The sequence below is a fragment of the Raphanus sativus genome, chromosome 1 (assembly GCF_000801105.2).
Source record: "Raphanus sativus cultivar WK10039 chromosome 1, ASM80110v3, whole genome shotgun sequence".
In the NCBI taxonomy this organism is placed as follows: Eukaryota; Viridiplantae; Streptophyta; class Magnoliopsida; order Brassicales; family Brassicaceae; genus Raphanus; species Raphanus sativus.
Genome location: NC_079511.1, coordinates 21674519 through 21697250, shown reverse-complemented (window position 1 = coordinate 21697250; position 22732 = coordinate 21674519). Strand labels below are relative to the sequence as shown.

At 39.4% G+C, this 22732-nt stretch overlaps 7 protein-coding genes across 12 annotated transcripts; 3 read left to right on the top strand and 4 right to left on the bottom strand.

Annotated features, from left to right (window-relative positions):
* Positions 1-41: 41 nt before the first annotated feature.
* On the bottom strand, positions 42-3542 carry LOC108839561 (phosphomethylethanolamine N-methyltransferase). 2 transcript variants are annotated; one of them, XM_018612315.2, is made up of 12 exons: positions 3328-3542; positions 2877-2992; positions 2240-2377; positions 2000-2137; positions 1775-1918; positions 1559-1669; positions 1336-1477; positions 963-1243; positions 722-883; positions 583-636; positions 430-504; positions 42-320 (listed from the first exon to the last, which is right to left on the bottom strand). In XM_018612315.2, the coding sequence occupies exons 1-12, from the start codon at positions 3341-3343 to the stop codon at positions 228-230; spliced, it is 1470 nt and encodes a 489-aa protein (XP_018467817.2). In that variant the 5' UTR covers positions 3344-3542; the 3' UTR covers positions 42-227. The 2 variants fall into 2 exon arrangements, with proteins under 2 accessions (XP_018467817.2, XP_018467824.2); XM_018612322.2 differs by lacking the exons at positions 2877-2992; positions 3328-3542 and adding an exon at positions 2614-2756.
* A 212-nt stretch (positions 3543-3754) lies between these two features.
* LOC108810824 (uncharacterized) lies at positions 3755-6556 on the top strand. Of its 4 annotated transcripts, none has more exons than XM_018582916.2 (8): positions 3755-3902; positions 4196-4641; positions 4720-4805; positions 5224-5286; positions 5398-5499; positions 5626-5691; positions 5769-5847; positions 5927-6556. In XM_018582916.2, exons 2-8 carry the CDS (start codon positions 4233-4235, stop codon positions 6433-6435), a joined length of 1314 nt encoding a protein of 437 aa, XP_018438418.2. In that variant the 5' UTR covers positions 3755-3902; positions 4196-4232; the 3' UTR covers positions 6436-6556. The 4 variants fall into 4 exon arrangements, with proteins under 4 accessions (XP_018438418.2, XP_018438403.2, XP_056843735.1 ...); XM_056987755.1 differs by having other exon boundaries at positions 3777-3921; XM_056987757.1 differs by having other exon boundaries at positions 3796-3878.
* Positions 6557-6668: 112 nt separating this feature from the next.
* On the bottom strand, positions 6669-9949 carry LOC108848386 (outer envelope protein 64, chloroplastic). The gene is made up of 13 exons (XM_056987746.1): positions 9581-9949; positions 9233-9388; positions 9028-9152; positions 8822-8947; positions 8518-8703; positions 8279-8423; positions 8037-8205; positions 7803-7937; positions 7513-7713; positions 7291-7418; positions 7147-7198; positions 7000-7069; positions 6669-6905 (listed from the first exon to the last, which is right to left on the bottom strand). The coding sequence occupies exons 1-13, from the start codon at positions 9805-9807 to the stop codon at positions 6820-6822; spliced, it is 1806 nt and encodes a 601-aa protein (XP_056843726.1). The 5' UTR covers positions 9808-9949; the 3' UTR covers positions 6669-6819.
* A 588-nt stretch (positions 9950-10537) lies between these two features.
* On the top strand, positions 10538-12624 carry LOC108832874 (zinc finger protein VAR3, chloroplastic). The gene is made up of 7 exons (XM_018606331.2): positions 10538-10927; positions 11009-11126; positions 11194-11549; positions 11676-11786; positions 11873-11989; positions 12119-12217; positions 12308-12624. Exons 1-7 carry the CDS (start codon positions 10599-10601, stop codon positions 12423-12425), a joined length of 1248 nt encoding a protein of 415 aa, XP_018461833.1. The 5' UTR covers positions 10538-10598; the 3' UTR covers positions 12426-12624.
* LOC108832873 (uncharacterized) lies at positions 12591-15026 on the bottom strand. The gene is made up of 2 exons (XM_018606330.2): positions 14452-15026; positions 12591-14224 (listed from the first exon to the last, which is right to left on the bottom strand). The coding sequence occupies exons 1-2, from the start codon at positions 14936-14938 to the stop codon at positions 12816-12818; spliced, it is 1896 nt and encodes a 631-aa protein (XP_018461832.1). The 5' UTR covers positions 14939-15026; the 3' UTR covers positions 12591-12815.
* Positions 15027-16211: 1185 nt separating this feature from the next.
* On the top strand, positions 16212-17437 carry LOC130496007 (agamous-like MADS-box protein AGL97). The gene has a single exon (XM_056987726.1). The coding sequence runs from the start codon at positions 16313-16315 to the stop codon at positions 17024-17026; it is 714 nt and encodes a 237-aa protein (XP_056843706.1). The 5' UTR covers positions 16212-16312; the 3' UTR covers positions 17027-17437.
* Positions 17438-18360: 923 nt separating this feature from the next.
* On the bottom strand, positions 18361-20214 carry LOC108848364 (uncharacterized). 2 transcript variants are annotated; one of them, XM_056987722.1, is made up of 2 exons: positions 19619-20214; positions 18361-19391 (listed from the first exon to the last, which is right to left on the bottom strand). In XM_056987722.1, the coding sequence occupies exons 1-2, from the start codon at positions 19980-19982 to the stop codon at positions 18436-18438; spliced, it is 1320 nt and encodes a 439-aa protein (XP_056843702.1). In that variant the 5' UTR covers positions 19983-20214; the 3' UTR covers positions 18361-18435. The 2 variants fall into 2 exon arrangements, with proteins under 2 accessions (XP_056843702.1, XP_056843704.1); XM_056987724.1 differs by having other exon boundaries at positions 19606-19762.
* Positions 20215-22732: the final 2518 nt, after the last annotated feature.

Sequence of the window (22732 nt, the reverse complement as noted above, 5' to 3'; positions counted from 1 at the left end):
GAATATTCTGATGCATATGTATATGTATGAGAACATTTAAGAATTAAAGCAAGTGGATTAAGAAACAGAAACAACACATGAGTTTTTTTTTTTTGTTACAATTTACGGTTCCATGATAGTAAAAACAAGCAAGTGTTTGTCCTCCCAAGGAACACTTTTTATTGAACGGTAAAAAAATAAGTTTATCGCTTTGGGGTAACACAATTGGACTTTGTTTTTGTTTTTTTTTACTTCTTGTTGGCGATGAATAATCCCCATTTCTGTTCGTCAGACCTTTCAAGCTTTGCTTTCCATCCTCCCACAATGTCATTGTAATCCTCCTGCAAATAAAGAGTTAGTGATCCATGAGACAAGAGACATCATCATCATCATCAAATATGTGTTTCTATTCAATGACTTGGTAAGTAACAAATGTTCTTTTTTTTTTACTTGTGAGAAGTCGCTGATGAATTCTTCTTTTTCTTTCTCCACTTTCTCTAACTCACGCCTCAGGACTTGTACAAACTGCGAATATATAAAATGGTTTACGTTAGAATCAGCAAGTACTGTATTATACAAAGTGTATGTGGGAAGGGGGGTCACCTGATCAGTACGGTCCTCTGCGATCACATCCTCAAAGCCTGCGTCTTTCAGCATCTACGGGAAAGAAGGTTTCATGATTCATAACAACCCTCAATCACAGAAGAGAAAATGATGAAAAGGTTTTATTATGAAGACAAACCTGTCCATAAGCTTGAACATCATGGAGATCATATCCTCTTTGTTTGATGTACTCCGCGAATACTGGAGATGGAGTTTCAGCACTCTTGCAATAGTCCGTGATGAGAACTCTTCCACCTGGTTTAAGCCACTTGAAGAATGCCCTGAACAGAGCCGGCTTGTCCTGAAAATAAAAAGAGACAAAAATGCATGATTAAGTACTACCAAAAGGGATATGCAATTTTCAAGTGTGATTTGCTTACTTGGATGTGGAGAATAGTGTCACGGCTGTAAATGACGTCGAAAGAGTTATCAGGATACGTCTTTGTGGTGCAGTCCGCGACTTCAAACTCGACTGAGCATTTGAGTCCAATAGCACGCTCCAAGGCGAAAGATATCATGTTGACAGATAGATCGATACCAACAACATGAACATCGAAAGTCTCAGCCATGTAGAAGTCACCTCCACCGATACCACAACCAACATCTAGGACTTTCTGTCCTGGTTTCAGCTCCATCATCGCCACAAACTCTTTAGTTGTCTCTGTTTAAGTACAACAACAACAACAATTTATTAGAGACAAGAGGCACGCATGTCCGGATGAAAATAAAAAAGAGTTAAGAAATGGGATGTACCAAAACCGCCAGTGCTCACATATCCTTGTCCAAAGACACGCTCGTAGCGCAAGATCCCATTGGACTTGTATTGAACATTGTCCAAGAAACGCTGGAAGTCCTTGTCGTTCTCCACGCTTACTTTTTGCCAAATCCAGCATATCTGCCATCACATGGATGGTTAAAGTTTTACCTCTCGGCGATGAATAAGGTAGACAGTCTGATTAATAAAATACTTTGTTACCTGATTTTGATTCTTCTTGTTCTTCACATACGCACCAATGCATTTGCAACCAACCATAGTGAGCTCATATGGTTTGCCAGAAGCATCACGTGCCTGACATTCCTGGAAAACCTGCATTACACCATACATTTTCAAAATTTAGCACACTCTAATTAAAAAAAGGTCAACTCATACAAAACATTAGATTCGAGACAATGGAGCAAAGTGACAACAAACCTTAGTATAGAACCTTGGTTCACGGTAGTGAGTGGGGTTTGATTTTCGCTTGCTGTCTCCAGATTGATGGAAGCAAGATTCTCTGAAGAAAATGTATCCTCCTGGCTTCACCCATCCAAGCATCCTTTCTGCCAAAAGTTCCACCTGCATCTCATCTCAAACATTTAGACTTTCTTCTCTTTTACAGTTGAAAAACAGAATTACATAATGAGAAATGGATATCACCTCTTTGTCAGAGAGATACATGAGCAACCAATTTGAGAAAATCAAGTCGACGGATGCATCTTCGATTTTCAGGTCTGGAGATGTCACATCAGCACACATAAACTTGACGTTCTTGTAATGCCCATTCACACTTTCGTTCTACAAGAACCAACAACATCACCAAAGAAACTTAATATAAAAATATTAAACGTTATAACATAAGAAGAGCTACCAAACCAAGAAGTAGTAAGGAAATAAAACCTTTTTAATGGCGCTTTCGATGAAGTCAAGGGCGATGACTTCACCAGCCTTTTGAGCCAGTTCACCAGTGAAACGACCGATGCCAGCTCCAAGTTCCAGTACCGTTTTCCCTTCATATGGTGGGATTAAAGAGAGTACCTATACAGCAAAGAAACACATCAGCCAAGCTTCTGTTAATAAATACTCTCCAATAAAGGAACTAGCTGTTTGACCATGAAACAAAAAGATTCATATAGCAACAGAAAAGGCGAAAAGGTTTTAAAAAGATGATCAAGAACAGTATATGTCACATGTTTTGAGGCCTAGTTTCTGTTTACTAAACTGTCTGAAAATAAAACTAAAAGATTCATATAGCAATTGAAAAAGCCAATGACCTTTAAAAATAGATGATCAAGAACTGTAAGTGACATGTTCCTACTTCCTAAGCTCAATTCATTAGAATCTCAAATAGGAATATCAAAGAAATGTTCCAGTTTCAGAGACTTATCAAGAAAAGTAAGGTACTAAACTGTTTGACAATAGAACAGGAAGGCGACGACTTTTTATTTTATTTTTTAAAAAGGTGATCCACAGCTTAGAACCAATCACAATCCCACGATTCAGTAGTACCATATCCAATAACAAAAGAGAAACAAACCTCAGGACGTTCTTCTTTGTCAAGATCAGAGGCTTTGGAGTCAAGCATCATAGCCTCAACAGTCAAATCACTTGAGTGCTCCATCCAATAACTCTTTTGGATGTCTCTCTCTGCCTCTGTTCCAATTATATAACCACAACACTCACAAATAAAGATTCCCTCCAACTTTTGAGATAACGAAGAGTCACCTACTTAGTAAGTAATGCTTTTTATTTAACTTTAAAAACACAATTCAAAAACGTGATTAATTTCCTGAAGAGGGGCCAAGAAAAATATATGATTTCGAAAGTATTAGTATTATATAATCCGATTTTTATTAATTTCGAAAAAGGAAAAAGACAAAACAACAACAACAACAACAACAACAAACGCAAAAAGATTCCATGTGAGTGAGTCATGAAAATAACGACTTTATACATAAAAAGGAGAGTTTTTTTTCAAAAGAAATTACTGTGAGGTGTCGCCATTGATTAGGTTAGGTTAGGTTAGGTTAGGTCGTCGGAGAAATGTAATGTGGGTGAGTTTCAGTGGCCTTCAACGGCGAGTCTTGATCTAGAGAAGCTCCTTGATCTACGATTGTTTGATTTTCCTCTTTGATGCATCGATCTCAAAGAGTTTTGAATGTTTCCTCAGATTTCTCCGCTACAGCTTCATTCTCTGCCTCACGTGGTGACCGTTGAGCGTTTTCAGAGAGAGAGAGATAGAGAGATGGGCTCGATTATTGGGCCTTGGGCTTTGTTATATTTGACAGTGAACACTAATTAGGATGTAATAAATCAATAACTATCGTGACTTTAACCAATTAACCATCAGTAATAGTTCAGGCCCAATATTTGATGACACCAAATACGAATACCTTTGCGAACCAAAGTTTCGAATATCACACACGCACGCACGCACAATAAGAAAAAAAGAATCAAAACCGTTTTACTGCACTGAGATTTCTCTCTCTCTCTCTCTCTCTCTCGCTTTGCCGCCTCCGTCGTCTCTTTCGCTGTAGCTGTAGTAGATTCTCCGTCAACTTCTGTGATTCCTCCTTCAACTCGTAGTCTTAGTCTCGAATTGAATTTCCACTTTTCATTTTATGCGATTGCTATAGTGTTCACTGGATTTCAGCGTTTGTTTCTTTATTATTCTGATCCGAGAGAGATGTACAGACGCTAGTTTGCTATAGTGATACTTTTCTAGGGTTTCGATTGAACTGTTTTCTCTCAACTAAAATCAAATTGAAAGAGGAAATGACTGATTTATATGCTATTGATTATGCGATTTGTGCGTGTATGGACGAACCAAAAGAGATGTTTTTGTTTCTGGTGTAGCAAAGAGGGCATGTGCGGATGAATCTTGTTCATTCATATGAATTCTCAAGAAGAAGAAGTAGAGCAGTGGGAAGCTCTTGACCTTGGTGACTCTGAGCTCCCTTCTTTCCTCCGCCCTTGCAAACGCAAATCTCCATCACGGTTGAATCCAAAGACGGGGTTTAATAGCAGCAACACAAACCATCAGACTCTTCGCCGCTGCTCCTCGCTGCGTGATCATTCTCTTGAGGACAGTTATCCCCGCTCTTTGATTCCTGGACCTGCCGGTGCTGTTCAAGTTGCAATCCGCAGAAAGATGAATAAGGATCCGAAATCTTTTGATGAGCAGGGAGAACCGATTCCAACGCAAGAGTTCATATGTAAAGCTGCGGAAGAGCCTGATTGGGATGACAAGGATTTCTCTGAGGACCCTTGGCTCTCTGCTGTCGATTACATACGACGTCAAGGTAGTTAGTTCCTTTCTATTGAATTTGTTAGTTTGTGCTAGTGTTCTTAGATTTTTTTATTTCCAATTTTCTTGGCAGGTTTGCTGAGTAACGGTGGGAAAGCTATTGGGACACCATTGAGCGAGATTAAGAGCGTATCTTGTAGTTGGGGTAAGGTCGATCAGGTATGAGCAACCCTCTTAGTTCGTATATCAAGAGATGCAGTCACCATACTCTTAGTTGAGACAAAGGCGGAGTATTCTATTGAGGATGCAGTCACCAGTATATGATACAATAATTCGAATATGCTCTAACTAGAAACTAAGAGTATGGTGACTGCCAGATCATATATTAATCTAGTGGTGTGTGGTTGGTTTTGTCTTTGTGATTGTTGAGAGAAAAGTGGAGTATTCTATTTTTTTTTTTTTGACATCGGAGTATTCTATATGTAATATTGTCTTTTCACAATGTTACTATTTCAAGTTATCTGGATTCTGTGGTTAAGACTTCATAGTGCATCACATGAATGCTTATCTTTACTTGCTACCAATAAAATGAAGATTCTGGTAGTGACATACTTGGTTCGTGGTTGGTCATTTATAGGTCGTGGCAATTGTCAAAACCTGCACTCCAAATGGTCTAGGTGATATCATGGTGACTCTTAAGGTAAATATAAACATACCTGAAACTCTTTACCTACGTTAACAGTTTCCACTTTCTGTTTTTTGTCACAGCACCATGTGTCACGTGTCTCAAATCTCTTTGTATTGCTTGTAGGATCCCACTGGCACAATTGATGCCAGCGTGCACAGGAAAGTGATATCTGAGAGTGAGTTTGGAAGAGATATACGAGTTGGTGCAGTGGTCATACTTAACAAGGTTTGTTGTTTTTCCTCAAGGGGATAAAACAATTCACATGGTTTTCAAGTCGGCTACTTAGTTTCTCAATTACTTTCAGTAAACCAATGGCGATGAACTGAGCTATAGCGTTTCTTTTTTTTGCAGGTTGCAGTCTGTGCACCTTCACGGTCCTCACGCTATCTTAACATAACACTGAAGAACATCGCCAAGGTAGTTATGGTATCAAGTTTTCATTCTCTTTGGAATCAACGAAGATTTTAATTGAGAAAGGAGAGTTTCATTTACAGGTTATCACAAAGGATACTCCTGTTTTACCAAACGAGAGCCATTCTGAAACGAGTGCCAGGAATCCTGTTCCAGTGAATGGTAAGAGATGAAATTCTCTTTCACAGTGTGATCGAGGAACTCAAACCTTAACTTGGTTTATTATTATTATATCTAACAGATAACGAGGAAGATTTGCGAATGCGATCCAAAGTGTTTCCTGTGGAGCAAGGAACAACTCAAGGAATCATGAGCAGTCTCAGAAGAAATGCCACAGAAGGAAGTGAAGCAACCGCTGATGTAGAAATGGAAGAAACAAATCCAACACAGGAAAGCAACTCCTGTGGGGTGAACCAGTTTCAAGCCAGAATGGACCAGGCCCACTTGGGAAAGCATGATTCAGTCAGCCAGACAGGAATTGCAGCAAGCAGCACAACCTCACACACTCAAGAACAGCAACTGCAAGAAGATGTGGCTACTGGATCTGATGATACCGCCGATGACATTAGACCGGCGAAAAAGATCAGTAGAAGTCGTGAACCTCAAGGTGGTGAGCTAGAGAGCGTAATGGGGAACTCTGTTGAAGTTACATCAGGATCTAAGGTCAACAAATCTCAGCCCATGGCGTCTTCCAGCTTGGTGCCACAGTGGACTGACGAGCAACTTGAAGAACTCTTCGATTTTGACTAAAAATTGACAGTGTTTGGTTTTTTTTGATGCAAGAACTGTTCTACTTTGCAGATAGCAGTGAATTCAGAAGTAAAAGTTGCGCAGAAATGTTGAAACTATTAACAGAAATTTCTCTAACTCATTTTTTGTTCTCTCAACTCAATCACAGGTGTAAATATAGAAAAAGAAACGTTTCAACGAAATTGGATATACCACTTTTGTAGATTAAGGGCTGGTGAAACGATAAGTAAAGCAGTTGGAGAAACTTGACCTTTTTTTCTATTTCTCGAATTCAAATGCCCTGAATATCATTTAACAAAGTCTCTTGACAGATTATAATAAAACCCAAAACAATGGTGACAACAATCTGGAACATCAAAAGATTTACTAACTACAAAAAACTGGTCACTGGAGGAACACCTTCCTTAGTCTATCTGCAGACAGAGCCGCTCTCTTGTTGTTTGGCTCCAGAACTAACGCATAACTGAAATCTACAGAGTTAAACAAAAAGCCGTTCTTTGAACGTTAGTGGTTCCATTCTTTTGCTTTTGCTGAAGACATCAGAAAAGACTATGCAAAGCTTACCATCTATAGCTTCCTTGAAACTGCCTAACATTTCTCTTGCAGTTCCTCTTCGTAGATATGCCTTGATGTTCTGAGAGAGTTTAAAATACGATGTCAAGATTCAAGGCAAGTGACTGATGAAAAAAAAAAAAAAAAGAAGAAAAGTACCTTCTTATCTAGGGTAAGAGCCTTGGTGCAATCAGCTTCAGCTTGACGAAAGCTGCACATATAAGGAAGGATCTTTTCAAGCCCCCATATACAGAGATTATATCACTAAAAGAAGTTTGCAGCTGAGGAAGATATATATAGTACCTTGCAAGTTCAAGGTATGCAGCAGCTCTGTTACTGTAATAGGTGCCATTCTTGCCATTTAACTTTATAGCTTCTGAGTACAGCCCAATTGCTTTCTGCCATTGTTTCTCTTTGAATGCTTGGTTTCCCTTTAATCATATAACAAAGAGACATACAAAACCACCTGAGAAACACTTCCTATCCTTAAACCAAAAGATGAGCTATTGAGCAATGAATTGAAACCTTCTCTTTTGCAATCTCAGCTGACTCTTCTTGGGTAATAGTATTTGTGGATGATTTAGGATTAACGATGAGGCTGGAGTTCTCTTGCAGAGAGGCATACATTTTCTGCACCGTATCTAGCAAGAAACGATCGCCACCATGCCTTGCAATGAAAGATACTGAAACAGGGCACTTCTCATGCTGCCCAATTGGCACAGTCACCTGCATCATCAAAAGAATAAATAAAAGTCTCAGAATAGTTTAGTAGTCACTTTGTTTCTAGCATATGAAAAGGAGTGTGAGATTTTGACCTGGCAACAGCCTGATATGCTAGCAACGCAAAGTAGACTTGAAGCACGGTTCTGATAGTCTTCGGACGTAATCTCTTTGCTACCAAGTTTTGGAGGAACAGATGGCATCGTTGGAATAACCAGAATTCCATCATCCTTGATGCATAAACAGTATAATAGTATAACTTTAAGAAACGGTAAGTTAAGACACAAATAAACTAAGAGGTATCAGTCTGAAACAGCGAAAACACACACCTTGAGAAGTGAGCCAATAGCTACACGCATCTGGTTCCTGATAGCGTTCAGGTTCTCAATCTCTTCGTCGGTTAGCTCTGGTGTCTTACATAGTTGTGAGTAAATCGCAGGATCAATGGATGGCTGCACTGTGCTCATCCAATCCCCATGGTTTTGAAGAAACTCTTGCCTACATATTTTGTTACAATGTTTATAAACCTCAAACCCTCTGATGATGAAATAAACAATGGTCTCTCACTCACTTCTGAAGAAGCTGCATTACGTTCGCAAGCAGCATTGATGTCGTGAGCTTTGCATCACCATTGGCTTTTCCCCTACAGAACTCTTTCAAGCTAGGAACCTTAGCCTCAAAATATTTCTCCAGGTTCTCATGCTTAAGCGCTTGTCCTTGAAGAGGATTAAGAAAGGATAATGCTATTATAACCAGTAGAAATCTAAGAGACAGAGAAACGTCTTGTTAAGAAGAGAGCAGAGGGCTTACTCCCAAAAAGCTTCTCAGCTGATTTGATCACCACTTGACGACTTATCCGGTCCACAGGAATCATAGACAAGTGAAGATAGTCATCAGCTAATATGATCTGTCTCGGGTTCCGTTGAGCTGCAAATGGAAGTTGCAAGATTACATGGCCAACACGACGTAAGGTGTCTGGATCCCGAGCAAACCATCCTGAAGAGAGAAAAAAATATCTATTCATCAGAAACTGATGCCACCGGGTCTTACAACCACACAACAGAAGTTGAAACTTTAAGACAATGATCAAGACTCTAGTCCTATGTATCCATACCAATAGCATCAAGACTAGAAGACACTGGTATGATTCCAGCGTTGGATACAATCCCTTGAGAGGATCTGAATCCTAAAACGCCGCAATATCCAGCTGGCACTCTTACCCCACCAACCGTGTCAATACCTGAACATTTTTTTCAAGTTATGATCCAAAGTTATAGTCCTAAAACCAGGAAAGCAAGTAAGAGTGTCTTGTACACTAACCTAGAGCAAAATCTACAAGGTTAGCAGCAACTGCAACAGCAGCTCCACTGCAAGAACCACCGGGGATATGAGAAGGAGCAGCAGGATTCGTGGGTGCATCATAATGCTTAGTTTCTCCACTGATGCTGAGCAGTAGTAAAACAAGAATCAGACCAAACACTTATGGGGGAAACAAGTTTTCAATGAAAGACAAAGACGACAAAACCTGAAGGCAAATTCATCAACAACAGTCTTCCCAACACATGTAGCTCCTCCACCTTCAACAAGAAGTGAAACCACAGGAGATGTTGAAGCAGCAGGTTCATGTGTCCTAATCCACTCTGGATGACCAAAACCAGACACGTAGCCTTTCACATCAAATCTGCCACAGAAATAAAAACATAAACCCAAAAGTTATACACTTTTTTTTTCCAAAAGTCAAAACTTTAACTGATACTTTGTGATATGAACGTCAAAGATTCCAACTTTGCAAGTGCTTGGGACCAGTTTTGATTCTGCTAATACCATTTTGAAAGTGCCCATCATAGTTGAAGAGTTAATCAGGTGTACTTACAGGTCGGAGATGGCGAAGGAGAGAGCAGTGAGGGGATGAGGAGCCTTGGGAGGAGCAGGCTGAGGAGGAGGAAGCAGAAGAAGCTTCTCGATGAAGGCACCGAAGTCTTCACGAACTCTCTTCTTCAGCTTCTTTGTAACTAGAAGAACCCCAGCAATGCCTAGACCAAGGATCACCCATAGATTCGAAGCTCGAGACGCCAGTAATTGGCGACGCTTCGGCTGCATTGGATAAGACACAGAGAGAGAGAGAGACCCTATAACAAATCTGAATTCTGTTAGAAAATGTGGGGAGTAAGTGAAAAAGAGCTTTGTTTTGTGTGCTCCTCAGCTCTGCTCTGCTCTGCTCAGCTCTGCGTGTGTTTGCCTCGAGATAACTTCGAGGTTTCTTTGTTATGCGAAATATCTTGTTTTCATGGTCTAGTTAAATAAATTACCAAAAACATAAAATATTTATACGAACTTCAAATAACTTTTCTAATTGAGCCTTTCAAACCCCCTGTTGTACAAAACAAACAACATAGAGAGCTTAGTATTTCTGAGATGGAGAAATTATTTCTATTTAAACATTAGTCTTAAGCAAATTATTTAAAGTTCAATAACTAAGGCTGTGGTTTAAAAGAAAAATTATATAAAGATTATTACAACATTCAAAATAGTTAATTTTGTGTGTTTTTGTAATTTTTAAAGTGTGTGTGTTGAAATTTCTATTTGAAAACAGGTTTTTAGTGTTTTCAGCTATCAAACGTTTTTATTTTATTTAATATTCATCACTTGAAACTAAATTTTGATTACACTTTCAAGTGTATTAAAAATGAATCAAGGCATGTAAGAGATTCCAGGTGCAAAACTGCAATTTGTAATTAAAGGTGGTAACAAATGGTATACTCTTATAAATAAGAGGTCCAAACTACAAATACTTGAAACTCGGGAGCCATCTCTTTATCCACTCATTCGCCGGCCAAAACCCTTTTCCTAAAACCTCACTCTCTGGTGAGATCTTACCAGAGACAAAGAACATGTCCTCTTCCAGAATCTTCCTAGTCGGAAACTCATTCTTCCGACCACAAAACCCCTCCTCCTTTCCACTCTCTCTCAATCGCTTCCCCTCTGTTTCTCTCAACCGCCTCCGCTGCTTCTCAAATGAAACCGCCACCGCCTCCGTGGATTCGGATTCTCCGTCGTCTCAATCTCCCCATCCATGGCCAGAGTGGATAAGCTTCGTCGACCGCCTGAAGACGAAAGGCTACTTCACCAAAAACATCGAAGACGACACCGTTTATCAAGAAATGAACGTTGTCAAGGACGCTTGTCTCAGCTTCGCTCGCGATCGCTACGACGTTCTTAGGTTTTACAAAAAAAAAAGTTCTCACCTTTCTCACTGTAACCGTTCGTATTACTGATGACGTCATCACCCTTTTGATTGCAGATCCTTGTCGTCGGGAGATATACAATCTCTCGTGGAGCGTGGTTGCCCTAATCTCTTTCGCAAAACTGTTAACTCATCCAAGAGGATTCGAGCTCATGTTAAATTAGACGAAGGAGATGTAACTACTTTAACTACATATATTGTTTCCATTAGTGTGTAAGGATTAATCTTTTTTGATTCTTTAGGTTTGTGGCTCTTGTGAGCTTCGTGGCTCTTGTGATAGAGCTTACGTGATACTCAAGGACTCTGAAGCTGATGCTCGGACTGTTGATGTCATGCGTTTGCTACTGTTCAATGCGCTTGATTCTGTTGTTGTCTCTCGAGGAGAGATTTCACCGGGGAAGGAACTTGTTCATGAGTCTGCAAGAAGACTTCTTTTGGAGTTGCTTGAGCTCAGTGAGAAGCCTGTAAATCCTGTTTTGCCCAAACCTGCGGCGGCCAAGGTAGCGTTGCCTCCTAAGGAGAGAGTTTTTAAATCTAGGAGTGATGAGCCTTCTCAACGTGTTCGGTCTCAGTACAATGCAGACTGGGCGTGTCCTAAGTAAGTGGTTTCTAAGAATGATTAGCTCTTAACTTACTGAATCTTGAAGATCTATCTAGTGGTGTTGAAGAAGAGTTTAAAACATTGCTTTGAGAAATGAGTGTTTTTGTGTGTTTCTCTCTACAGATGCGACTTTTTAAACTTTGCGAGAAATGAAAGATGCCGAGAGTGCAATGAAGTCGCTGACAGACGATCTGTTGCTGCTGTTGTCAAGGAAGGAGACTGGCTATGTCCTGAGTAAGTCTTAACTCTCACAATTGCATGTTGAATAGAAGCCTTTTATGACATTACCCTCATTGAATATAACCTTGCTGATTTCACAGGTGCAATTTCTCAAACTTCTCAAGAAACCAGAGCTGTCTGAAATGCAAAGCAAAGGGACCGAAGAGAAGTTCAATGGAGAATATTGAAATGAAAAAGGGAGACTGGAACTGCTCTGGGTTTGTTCATCTTTACCTAGCTTCTACTCTTTGTGTTCTATAACTCTTATCTTTTAAAGTTCTCATGTAGTTAGATTAGTTGCTCCTGTGTACTGATCCGATCATACCACTTCTGCGTGTGTGTGTTAGGTGTGGATTCATGAACTTTTCTAGCAACAAAAAGTGTAAACAGTGTCGGGAACAACGTCCCCAAAGGCAACTTGAGCCTGGAGAATGGGAATGTCCCTCGTGCGTCTCTCTTACCCCTTTCTCTAATTTAGATTCTTATTTTTCTATACCAACCGACCTTAAAATGTGTTTTTCTTTTTCTTTCTGCAGATGCGACTTCTTGAACTATAGGAGAAACAGTGTTTGCAAGAAGTGTGAGTGCAAACGACCCAGTGAATCCAACAACCATGAAGATGATCATTCATGGAAGCGACCTGCCTTGCTCTAAATTTTTGCCTTTAGCCTTTTTGTAAACTTTTGATTTTTGAACTTACCAGCTTGCTACTTCCTCTCGACTTATCCTTTCTTTTTCTTCATTAAGTTCCCAAATTTCTAAACAGATGAAATAATCAAAGTAGATCGATAATGGAAAGCGAGTCTATTGTCACATTCATCTTCAAAGCTTTATTGTATACGTGTGTAAACTATGTCAACTATAGCATGAAACATGCCAATATTATACAACATTAAGGACAAAGAACTTGCAACTTCTACGTTATGTATAGGCCCTGCCCTGGCTACTATACAACATTGAGAAGCTATGCACACAACCATGGTCGTCATGAGTTGGTGGCCATTTGGAATTTCACCTTGAGATGACTTCTTTCCTCTTCTTTATCTAACGAACTGTGTTACATGATCTTGGTGATGGAACAGACTGTTCAGGCTTCTGAGACAAAGGAGCTTTGTTTACTTCAGTGTCTCCCTCAAAGGCATCCAGCCGATACATTACCTTAGACCGTCCTAGCTTAAACTTTTTGCTCCTTGCGAATTGATAAGCTGTCACTGCGTCTATGCTCTGCAGGAATACTATTTTCGCAGAGCTTCTCTCTGGGTTTATATCAGTTCTTGAAGCATCTATTTTCCCAAACACGCTGAATCTCTTCAACAGTTCTGATTTGGATGGGAGATTGCCATGAGTACTCAAGAACTTCATTCGCAAGCATTTTGGATTAGCAAAACGTTTATCTTTCAACAGCTGTAGATTCTTTGGTTTATCAGCAGAAATAGACTGTTGGCATCCTTTCTTTCTTCTCTTGGACTTACCTGATGCTTTGTCTCGACTAGCTTTCCTTTTAACCCCAATGGGTCTGATATCATCAACAGTTGTTGCAACATCCAAGTCTTGTAATTTCTCTGCAGGTGCAATGGCTACATCATCAGAACCTAACTCTAATGCATCGTCATGGCAGTTCTCACGTGTTCCATTGAAATTACTTCTATCTGAACGATCCTCATCCAGGGTACTGGCACTGATCATAGAGCTATCAAGCTTGCTTCTTGGGTTAGCAGATGTGTCTTCCACTGAACAAGCTAGATTCTGGTAAGCTTCCAGAACAACAAAAGAAACAGGCTTTGCCAGAAAAGCCTTGTCGTTACTCGCATCAAGCAAGGGTAACAACTTTTTTGCAGATGTCACAGTTCTATCATCTGAACCAATGATGTCATCAAGAGTTCCGATGATAACATCAGGAGCTGCTTCTCGTTGGGCAGCAACAGTGGTGTCTGCCTCTATTATATCTTCAACGGGAAATTCTGAATTCCGTAAGCAGCTACTCTGCTCAGCTTCACAGCATTCTCTAACACTACAGTTCGGGTTCTCCTCTCCTACCAATGATGTGCTATTCCTTGAATCAATCTCCAACTCCTCTTCGCTCCTAGATGTCTCAATTTCCTTGTCACTTGTTTCACTGTGACATTTCTCATCGTCAACATGGTCATTTCTATCTTCCAACTCTTGTACAGCGCTATTATGCTCCTCCTGCACCTGAACATTAGTCTCAAAGTTCACTGCATCCTCATGATTAGATATTCTAGCCATGGTTCGGCAAGCTTTCATAACGCCGCTAGAATAAGAGGTGATCACAGGGCTCCTCGTATCCCAACGCTGAACTACTTTATCAAAAGAACAGCAATGGATATCCTTAGGCAACGGATCTCTTAGACTCCAATCACTACTGTCGTCCATCTTGTTGGAGGGATCGAGACACCAATCTGATTCTTCTGCACGATCCATTAGCTTTGCACCTGTACACACACACACAATGACAGAACTATTTGAGAATACAAAAAAAAAATCAAAAGCAATGTAACAGTGTATCAATCATTCGTCTTGCTTGTGTAAACAGAGCATATATATTAACTTTAAAATTTGGCTTCTTTAAGTTCCTCTATAAGTAATCGAATACTAACACTAATTAAACTGAGCATCTAGCACTGAGAACAAGAACAGTAGAAAAAAAAGCACAGCTTACTTTCCCTAACTTGTTCATAGAGAGATTCGGAGCGATTGAAATCAACAGTGTAACGCCTAAAACTAAGGATCTGAGCGGTTAAGCTGTTGGTCTCAGCTAATCTCCGAAGAGGCACCCTTTGAGAAACTGCCATCTCTCGAACAAAACTCAGAGCCGAATCGGAACTAAGAGGAAGAGAGCAAGGGAGAGAGTATCCGGGCGAATCGATCGGCGGCTGGCAAGAACACCAAAGCCCAAAGGAGACATTCCAGAAGTGCGTTTGCAGAGCTCTGTTCACCAAGTGGCGGAACCTCCATGAATCTGCAATCAGAGTTCCGAAATCGCGCTCGAAGCTTCGGAGACAGGTTTTTGGAACGTGGCGTGGTTCCATTAGGTCGAAGAAGGAAACCAGGATTCCTAACGGTTTGGATGGATCAAGGATCCGACCCGGAATCCACGAATCTGAAGGGTTTAGTCTCACCCAAACTAGCTCTCCTTTCTTCCACATTCTTCTCTGGAGAAATTAGGGTTTAGGGGTTTCTACTTGAATATGATTTATCTCTGTGTTTTGATGAATTTGATGCAGAGACACACCCCATGTTGTTTTTATTCCCTCAGTAAGAACTACGACACTTCCTACAGTTTCCAAATTTTCAGACTAACTACCTGTTGTTTTTTTCACTGATATTCTGTATTTTGAAAACACCCACTAGCCTAAGCATTTTATATCCGGATTCCAAAAACCAAACACTGAAACCGATCTGAAAATATTTGATTCAAAACCGAACCGAAAATATAAAATTACCTAGTTAGTTCCAAATATTATATATCGTAAGAATCAAAACCGAAAAATTAACTCAAACAGATCCAAATCCAAAAAAAGATCCGAATAAATTTAACCGAATAAAAACCGATTCATGCCGATCTAAATATATGATTATCTGAAACTATATTTTTTTTTTTTATATATTTACTTTATAATTTAGCTGAACACTTTTATCATTAATTTTGATTATTATTTTGTAACATTTAAAGTTTTATATTACGTAAAATGTTACAAAATAATCATCAAAATTGCTTATAAAAAGATTCTTGATGTCCCTAGTAAATATTGTCTATTTTATTATAGTTGGTTGTATTAAATATTGAATATTTTATTTTATTATAGTTGGTTGTATTTTGTACATTCAGAGTGAAAATCCAGTGTTAGTAAATGGTGTATTTGATACAGAAACTATCAATTTTAATTGGATTAAAAATACTCAGTTCTTGGTAACTAAATCAAGATTCTTTTTGGGTTTGATAGTTCTTTCTGGTTTAAATCTGGGTAAACCGATTTATATGTTGGAAATTTGGAGTAAGAACAACGGCATAGAAATATGATATAATTCGAACATGGTACGACCGTACGAGTTAGCTAAGAACGAACCGGTCTGTTCGTTGCTGTTTTTAAGAAAAAAAGGAATGCCTTTTGTTTTCATGTTAAAGAAAAAAAGTATGTTGTGAGTTAATTAATTAATTGTTAATTACAGATTAGTGGCGGGGTTTAACATAAAAAAGGAAATAGTAAAGTTAAATAATTTAATTATCAATCCACCGACGGAGCCTATATATTCCCGAGAGAGAGTGTGTAGTTTATGCTTTCGCTATCTTCTTAATCTTTTACGCGCTTACACAGAAACTCTCTCTCTCTCTCTCTCTCTCTCGACTCTCGTCTCAATTAGGGTTTCGTTTTTGTTCAGTGAACGATCGTTTACGCGCACACAAAGAAACTCTCTCTCTCTCTCTCTCTCGACTCTTGTCTCAACTCTCAGTTAGGGTTTCGTTTTTGTTCGTGAAAGATCGTTTCAATTAGGGTTTCATTTTTGATCGTGAAAGAAATATGGTGAAGAAGGGAGGTACGAAGAGGAAGCCTGTGATGACGAAGATCACTGACAAAGCTTCGCGTGCTACTACTTTCACGAAACGCAGAGACGGTCTCTACAGCAAAGCGGCTCAGCTTTGTGTAATCACCGACGCTCAAATCGCAATCTTAGCGACACCATCTTCTTCAAACTCCAACGTTCCTTTCTTCTCGTTTGGTCACTCCTCCGTTGAGTCCGTGGTCTCCGCTTATCTCTCCGGACAGAGACTTGCTCCTGTTTCAACGTGTGATAATACCAAAGCGACGAGAGAAGACCTAGGTATCTGTATGGCTCACAAGGACCTAGGGTTAGGGTTTTGGTGGGACGATGAGAAGCTCGTCAACTCGAATGATCCGGAAGAGCTTATGGAAGCGATGGAGTCTATGAAAGTACTATACAGCCGTCTCAAGGAATTGGAAGATCAAACCCTAACAACAACAACAAGGATAGACGACGAGGACATGGTTGAGATTTCACCTGAGTCGGATGAATGGAGCGAGATGGATCTTCATAAACTCCTCCAAGATTGTGATTGTGAAGAAGAGGATCAGAGTGTATCTGATAAAACCTGCAACAACAGCAACTCTGTATCATCTGCAGCAGAAAGAAGCTGGGAAGAAGTGACGATGGATCTTGATTTGGATACTATCATTACCTATGATGATTTACCAGACCTGCCTGCCTCTTGTTGACAAAGAAGAAGAAGAAGAAGAGGATCACAGCGTATCTGAGGAAACCTGCAACAACAACAACAACAACAACTCTGTATCATCGTTGCCTGCTGCAGCTGAAAAAAGCTTGGAAGAAGCGACGATGGCTCTTGATTTCGATAGTATTTTTGAAGGTCTGATGTCCTATGATGATGTGGATCTCTCCTGGTCTGATGACTTATTGCTCATGTAATTTTTAGGAGAGTATACGTTCGGTCTGGTCTCGATCAGTTTTTCTCACATGATAGAAAATTGATCGAACTCATACCGGTTTATTTGGTTTGTATCTCTGATGTCTTAATCAATTGTAATAAAATGTTTAACAAGCTAAGTAAAATTTGAGCTTGTGTACTTCTTCTTGTTATGTTTTTGGTAATTTGTTCTCACATATAATACTCTTTGCAAACATTTTGTACTGGTAATGATCTCTGCTCGCATCTTCAATAACAAGTTTTATAAGCAAAACATATCATTAGGGACATTCATTATTACTCAGCAGTGAGCTTCCTACGGTACTATTCAATCTTACAAAACTGAATGTTGCTTGCAGACGATGAATCCTCTAGCATTAGTCAACAGGGTACAAAAGTCTCTCTCTTTCTCTCTCTGCTACAGTTGTCAATACTCGTAGAGGAAGCCAACAAGAAGAGTCTCCTTTGTTACAAGACTCGTTAAAAACACAATAAGAGAAGAGAGATTGCAGCTATGGGAATTCAATTAGGGAAGAAGAACATCTTGGCTTGGGGGAATAAAGAGGAAGAGGAGAACAACAGCAGTGTAGATGCATAGGATTGAGTTTGATAAAACGAGCAAGAATGCGTGTGAACTCATTTTGGTAAGGTCTGAGTCTGATTGTACTCGTATGACCTCAGTATTAGCTTCTTCCGTGAAAAACACAGAGTAACAGCCTTCTGAACGTGTTGTTCTGTTTGTCCAGTCGTGCTTTTGATGTAGGTTCTCTAGATATTTTGGTTCATGTATGTAATCTTAGTGAATTAAATATTAAGTTGAAATTAAGTGTCTGTATAATATATTAAGAATATTAATTCTGGATCATATATTTTTGTTCACCAAACTATGTCCAGTATGTTGTCCAAAAATCTGTGTCCACCACTGGTTATTCACAATCCATAGTCCATGTTATCCACTCATAATATTTGTCATGTTCCTTGTCCACCATGTATCGTCTACATAGGAATACATGTTTTTTTACACATTTTAATAGACTTTTGCTTATGAAGTTACCAGATTGGCAGCTTACTGCTTCCGCTCAACATATTCTTTCTAAACAGATGAAATAATTTGAAGCTGATCGATAATGCAAACCTAGTCTATAGTCACATTCATCTTCAAAGTTATTTTATACATTCATGTTTACTCCAATGTCTTCCTTAAAGGCACCAAGCCGATACTACCTTAGACCGTCCTAGCTTAATCTTTTTGACAAATTGATAAGCTGTCACTGCGTCTATGCTCTGCAGGAATACTACTTTCGCAGAGCTTCCCTCAGGGTTTACATCAGTTCTTGACGCATCTATTTTCCCAAACACGCTGAATCTCTTCAACAGTTGTGATCTAGATGGGAGATTCCCATGTGTACTCAAGAACTTCATTTGCAAGCATTTTGGATCATCAAAACGCTTATCTTCAAACAGCAGTAGATTCTGCGGTTTATCAGCAAAAATGGACTGTTGGCATCCTTTCTTCGTTCTCTGGGAGTTACATGATGCTTTGTCTCGACTAGCTTTCCTTTTGATCCCAATGGATCTGATATTATCAACTTCTCTGATCTGGTTTTCAGCAGTTGTTGCAACTTCCAAGTCTTGTAATTTCTCTGCAGGTGCAACGCCTACATAACCAGAACCGAGCTCTTTGTTTGAACAGGCTAGATTCTGGTGAACAACAAAAGAAACAGGCTTTGCCAGAAAAGCCTTGTCCTTAGTTGCATCAAGCAAGGGTGACAACTGCATTGCGGATGATGTCACACTTCTATCATCTGAACCATCATCAAGAGTTCCAATGCAAGTGGTATTATCTTCCTCTATTATAGGATATTCTGAATTCAGTAAGCAAATACTCTGATCCCAGTGACAGCGTCTGCTTCTGTCTGCATCCTCATGGTCAGATGTGGTTTCACAAGCTTTCATAATGCTTGAATCAGAGTTGTTTAGAGGGTTTCTCAATTTGAATGTGCAAATCTGAACTAACTTATCAACAGGCTGCTCAGAAGAAGAACAAGGGACCAGGTCTGGTGTTGTCTCGTGAAACATAGGAGGAACCAGGTTGATCTTGTTGGAGGGATGGAGATACCAATCTGGTTCCTCTACACGATCCATTAGCTTTGCACCTGTACGTACATATATTGACACGAGAATACAAATGTATCAGAACTTGGTAAACAAGGGAATATAGATCACCACTCAGATTTGACTTCAACTAAAACTAACTAACTGAGGAAACAGTAAGAGTATTTTGCCGTTGAGTAACTTTTAAAGCATATTAATAACATCAGTTGTGGTTTCTTTACTAATTAAACTGAGAACAGTAGAAAAAGTATTAACTTTTCGCTCTTACTTTCTTCATAGAGAGATTCGGAGCTATTAAAATCAACAGCAAAACGCCTAAAACTAAGGATATGAGCGGTGGAACTGTTGGTCTCAGCTAATCTCCGAAGAGGCACCCTCTGCTGCGAAACTGCCATCTCTCGAACAAAACTCAGAGCCGAATCGGAACTAAGAGGAAGAGAGCAAGGGAGAGAGTATCCGGGCGAATCGATCGGCTGCTGGCAAGAACACCATAGCCCAAAGGAGACATTCCAGAAGTGCGTTTGCAGAGCTCTGTTCACCAAGTGGCGGAACCTCCATGAATCTGCAACCAATGTTTCGAAATCGCGCTCGAAGCTTCGGAGACAGGGTTTTGGAACGTAGCGTGGTTCCATTAGGTCGAAGAAGGAAACCAGGATTCCAAACGGTTCGGATTGATCAAGGATCCGACCCGGAATCCATGAATCTGAAGGGTTTAATCTCACCCACACTAGCTCTCATTTCTTCCGCATTCTTCTCTGGAGAAATTAGGGTTTAGGGTTTCTCTTTGAATATGATAATCTCTGTGGACTACTCTGTTTAACACTCACTACTTGTCGTTGTTGTATTGACAATTCTGTTTTTTTTTCTGATGAATTTTGATGCAAAGACACCCCATGTTGTTTTTTTTTTATTCCCTCAGAAAGAACTTTAAGACTTCGTACAGTTTCCAACTTTTCAGACTAACTACCTGTTGTTTTTTACTGATATTCTGTACTTTGAAAACACCCACTACTAGCCTATGTATTTGCCTATGTATTTTATGCGGATCCAAACAACCAAAGCAAAACCGATCTGAAAAAAATTGACCTAAAACCGAATCAAAAATATATTAATACCTAATTAGATCTAAATATTATATACTCAAAAGAACCACAACCGAAAAATCGCCTCACATAGATCTAAATCTAAAAACCGATCCAAATAGACTTAACCAAATAAAAATTGATTCATACCAATTTAAAAATATGATTATTCGAAACTTTTATTCTATTTGTTCTATTCTATTTTATAATTTAACTGAAATGTTTTTATCAGAAATTTTGATTATTATTTTTGTAACATTTAGGGGTTTATATTACCAAAATAATAATCAAAATTGCTTATAAAAAGATTCTTGATGACTCAATATCTATTGGGAAAGTTGATATAATACAACGTTTAGAATATTAGATTATGTTCTAATCCTAGTGTTCTTGTCTTAGAATAGATCGAACTAGAGAGAGAGAGAGAGAGTCGTATGACTTAGAGAGGAATGAATTGTTCTTATTCCATGAGTAATGAGTTCCTTATATAGGATTACATAGCTTGGAGACAAAGTCTAATAACTTGGAGTAGGGAACAAATAACTTGGAGTAGGGAACAAGTAAATCTAGAACATTCCATAATAGACATCACACAATATTCATAACACTTCCCCTTGATGTCCATTATGCGTGTAAGATGCTATCTCGTTAAAAACCGAGAATGTAATGCCATAACCGTCTAGAGTTTGTAATGCGTTTGGAATACTGCCTCGTTAAAACCTTTCCATGGTAAACCCAAAAACCCAATTTGGTAAAAACGGGAAGCCATGGATAGGAAAAAGAGTACAACCGCATTACTTCCCCTGAAGTGAACATCACTGTAGGCTTCTCAGTGATCGCATACCAATCTGCTGCATAAGCTTCCTGAGCGTGCATGTTGGTAATGCCTTAGTGAAGAGGTCGGCTGAGTTCTCGCTGGATCTGACTTGGAGTACCTTGACCTCTCCTTCTTTCTGAAGATCGTGGGTGAAGAAGAACTTGGGGAGAACATGCTTAGTCTTGTCACCCTTGATGTAACCATCTTTGAGCTGAGCTATGCAGGCCGCATTGTCGTCGTAAAGAACGGTCGGCTCGTCTTTACCATCCGTGATCCCACATGCTGTCCGAATATGGTGTGTCATGAGTCTCAACCAGACACACTCTTTGCTTGCTTCATGAATCGCCAATATCTCCGAGTGATTGGATGATGTGGCTGATATAGTCTGCTTGACTGATTTCCATGAAATGGTTGTACCTCCATATGTGAAAACATAACCAGTTTGGGACTTAGCACTGTGTGGGTCGGATTAGTAACCTGCATCAGCAAAATGCTTTCATGATATTCATGGTCCATTTGGATCATGTGGTTTATCTCTCTTAGATAAATTCGACCATGAATGTCTTTGTATGTCTATGATCTGTCCGGATCATGACATCATCCATAATCCATCCGGATTATGTTCTTGTCCACTATATATCTTATTCATATCCTTTGACCAAAACTCTTTATGAACTTTTAGTATATGTCCACGGTCTGTTCATGAAGTGGCTATTGTGTTATAGTTTGAAGTTTAATCAAAACTAAGCCACCTTTTGGTCAATAGGACGTTCCTCTCACTTGGATGGTTTAGGTCGGATTTAAGACCTAGAGGAACTGGTCGGAACAAGCTGGACGGGATGGATTGGTCGGGACCAATGATGATTAAGGTCGAACTAGGTCGGACATGATCCTAGTCGGTATGGTTCCCTTTGGTCGTGAATCTGATGGATTCTCAGACCATTTGATCAATCTATTCTTGGTACATTGGATCATAGATCCCAACATTCATATACGGCTAATGATCTCTACTATAGATCATCGTAGTCTCTTCATAGCCTTTCCAAGGATCAATGATCTTAATCATCCTTTCTTTAAGCATAAACACAAGGAATATATCGACTACTATATGGACTGATCTGAAACGTTCTTATAGAACTTTCTACTAAGCATCACTTAGTCTTATCATATTGTGTGTACATACACGCATGCAGCTGCATTTCAGTCCATGAACAACGCAGGAACGATGTTGTTCTATGAGAACTTCTTTCTCATTTTTCAAGGTATTTTATATTACCTTTATATATATATCCAGTGAGATATCAATTGTCTACTACATCTTTCTTATATGCCCAGATATTTATCAATTTCGATATTGGGTAGTAGCATTCACCACATAGGAATTTATTTCCTTGTTCCTTAGTCCCTGTGAGTATCCTTGTGTGATTTAGCCATTCCATTGAATGATTCATGTAGCAACATGTACGACCACTTGTTTGTATTT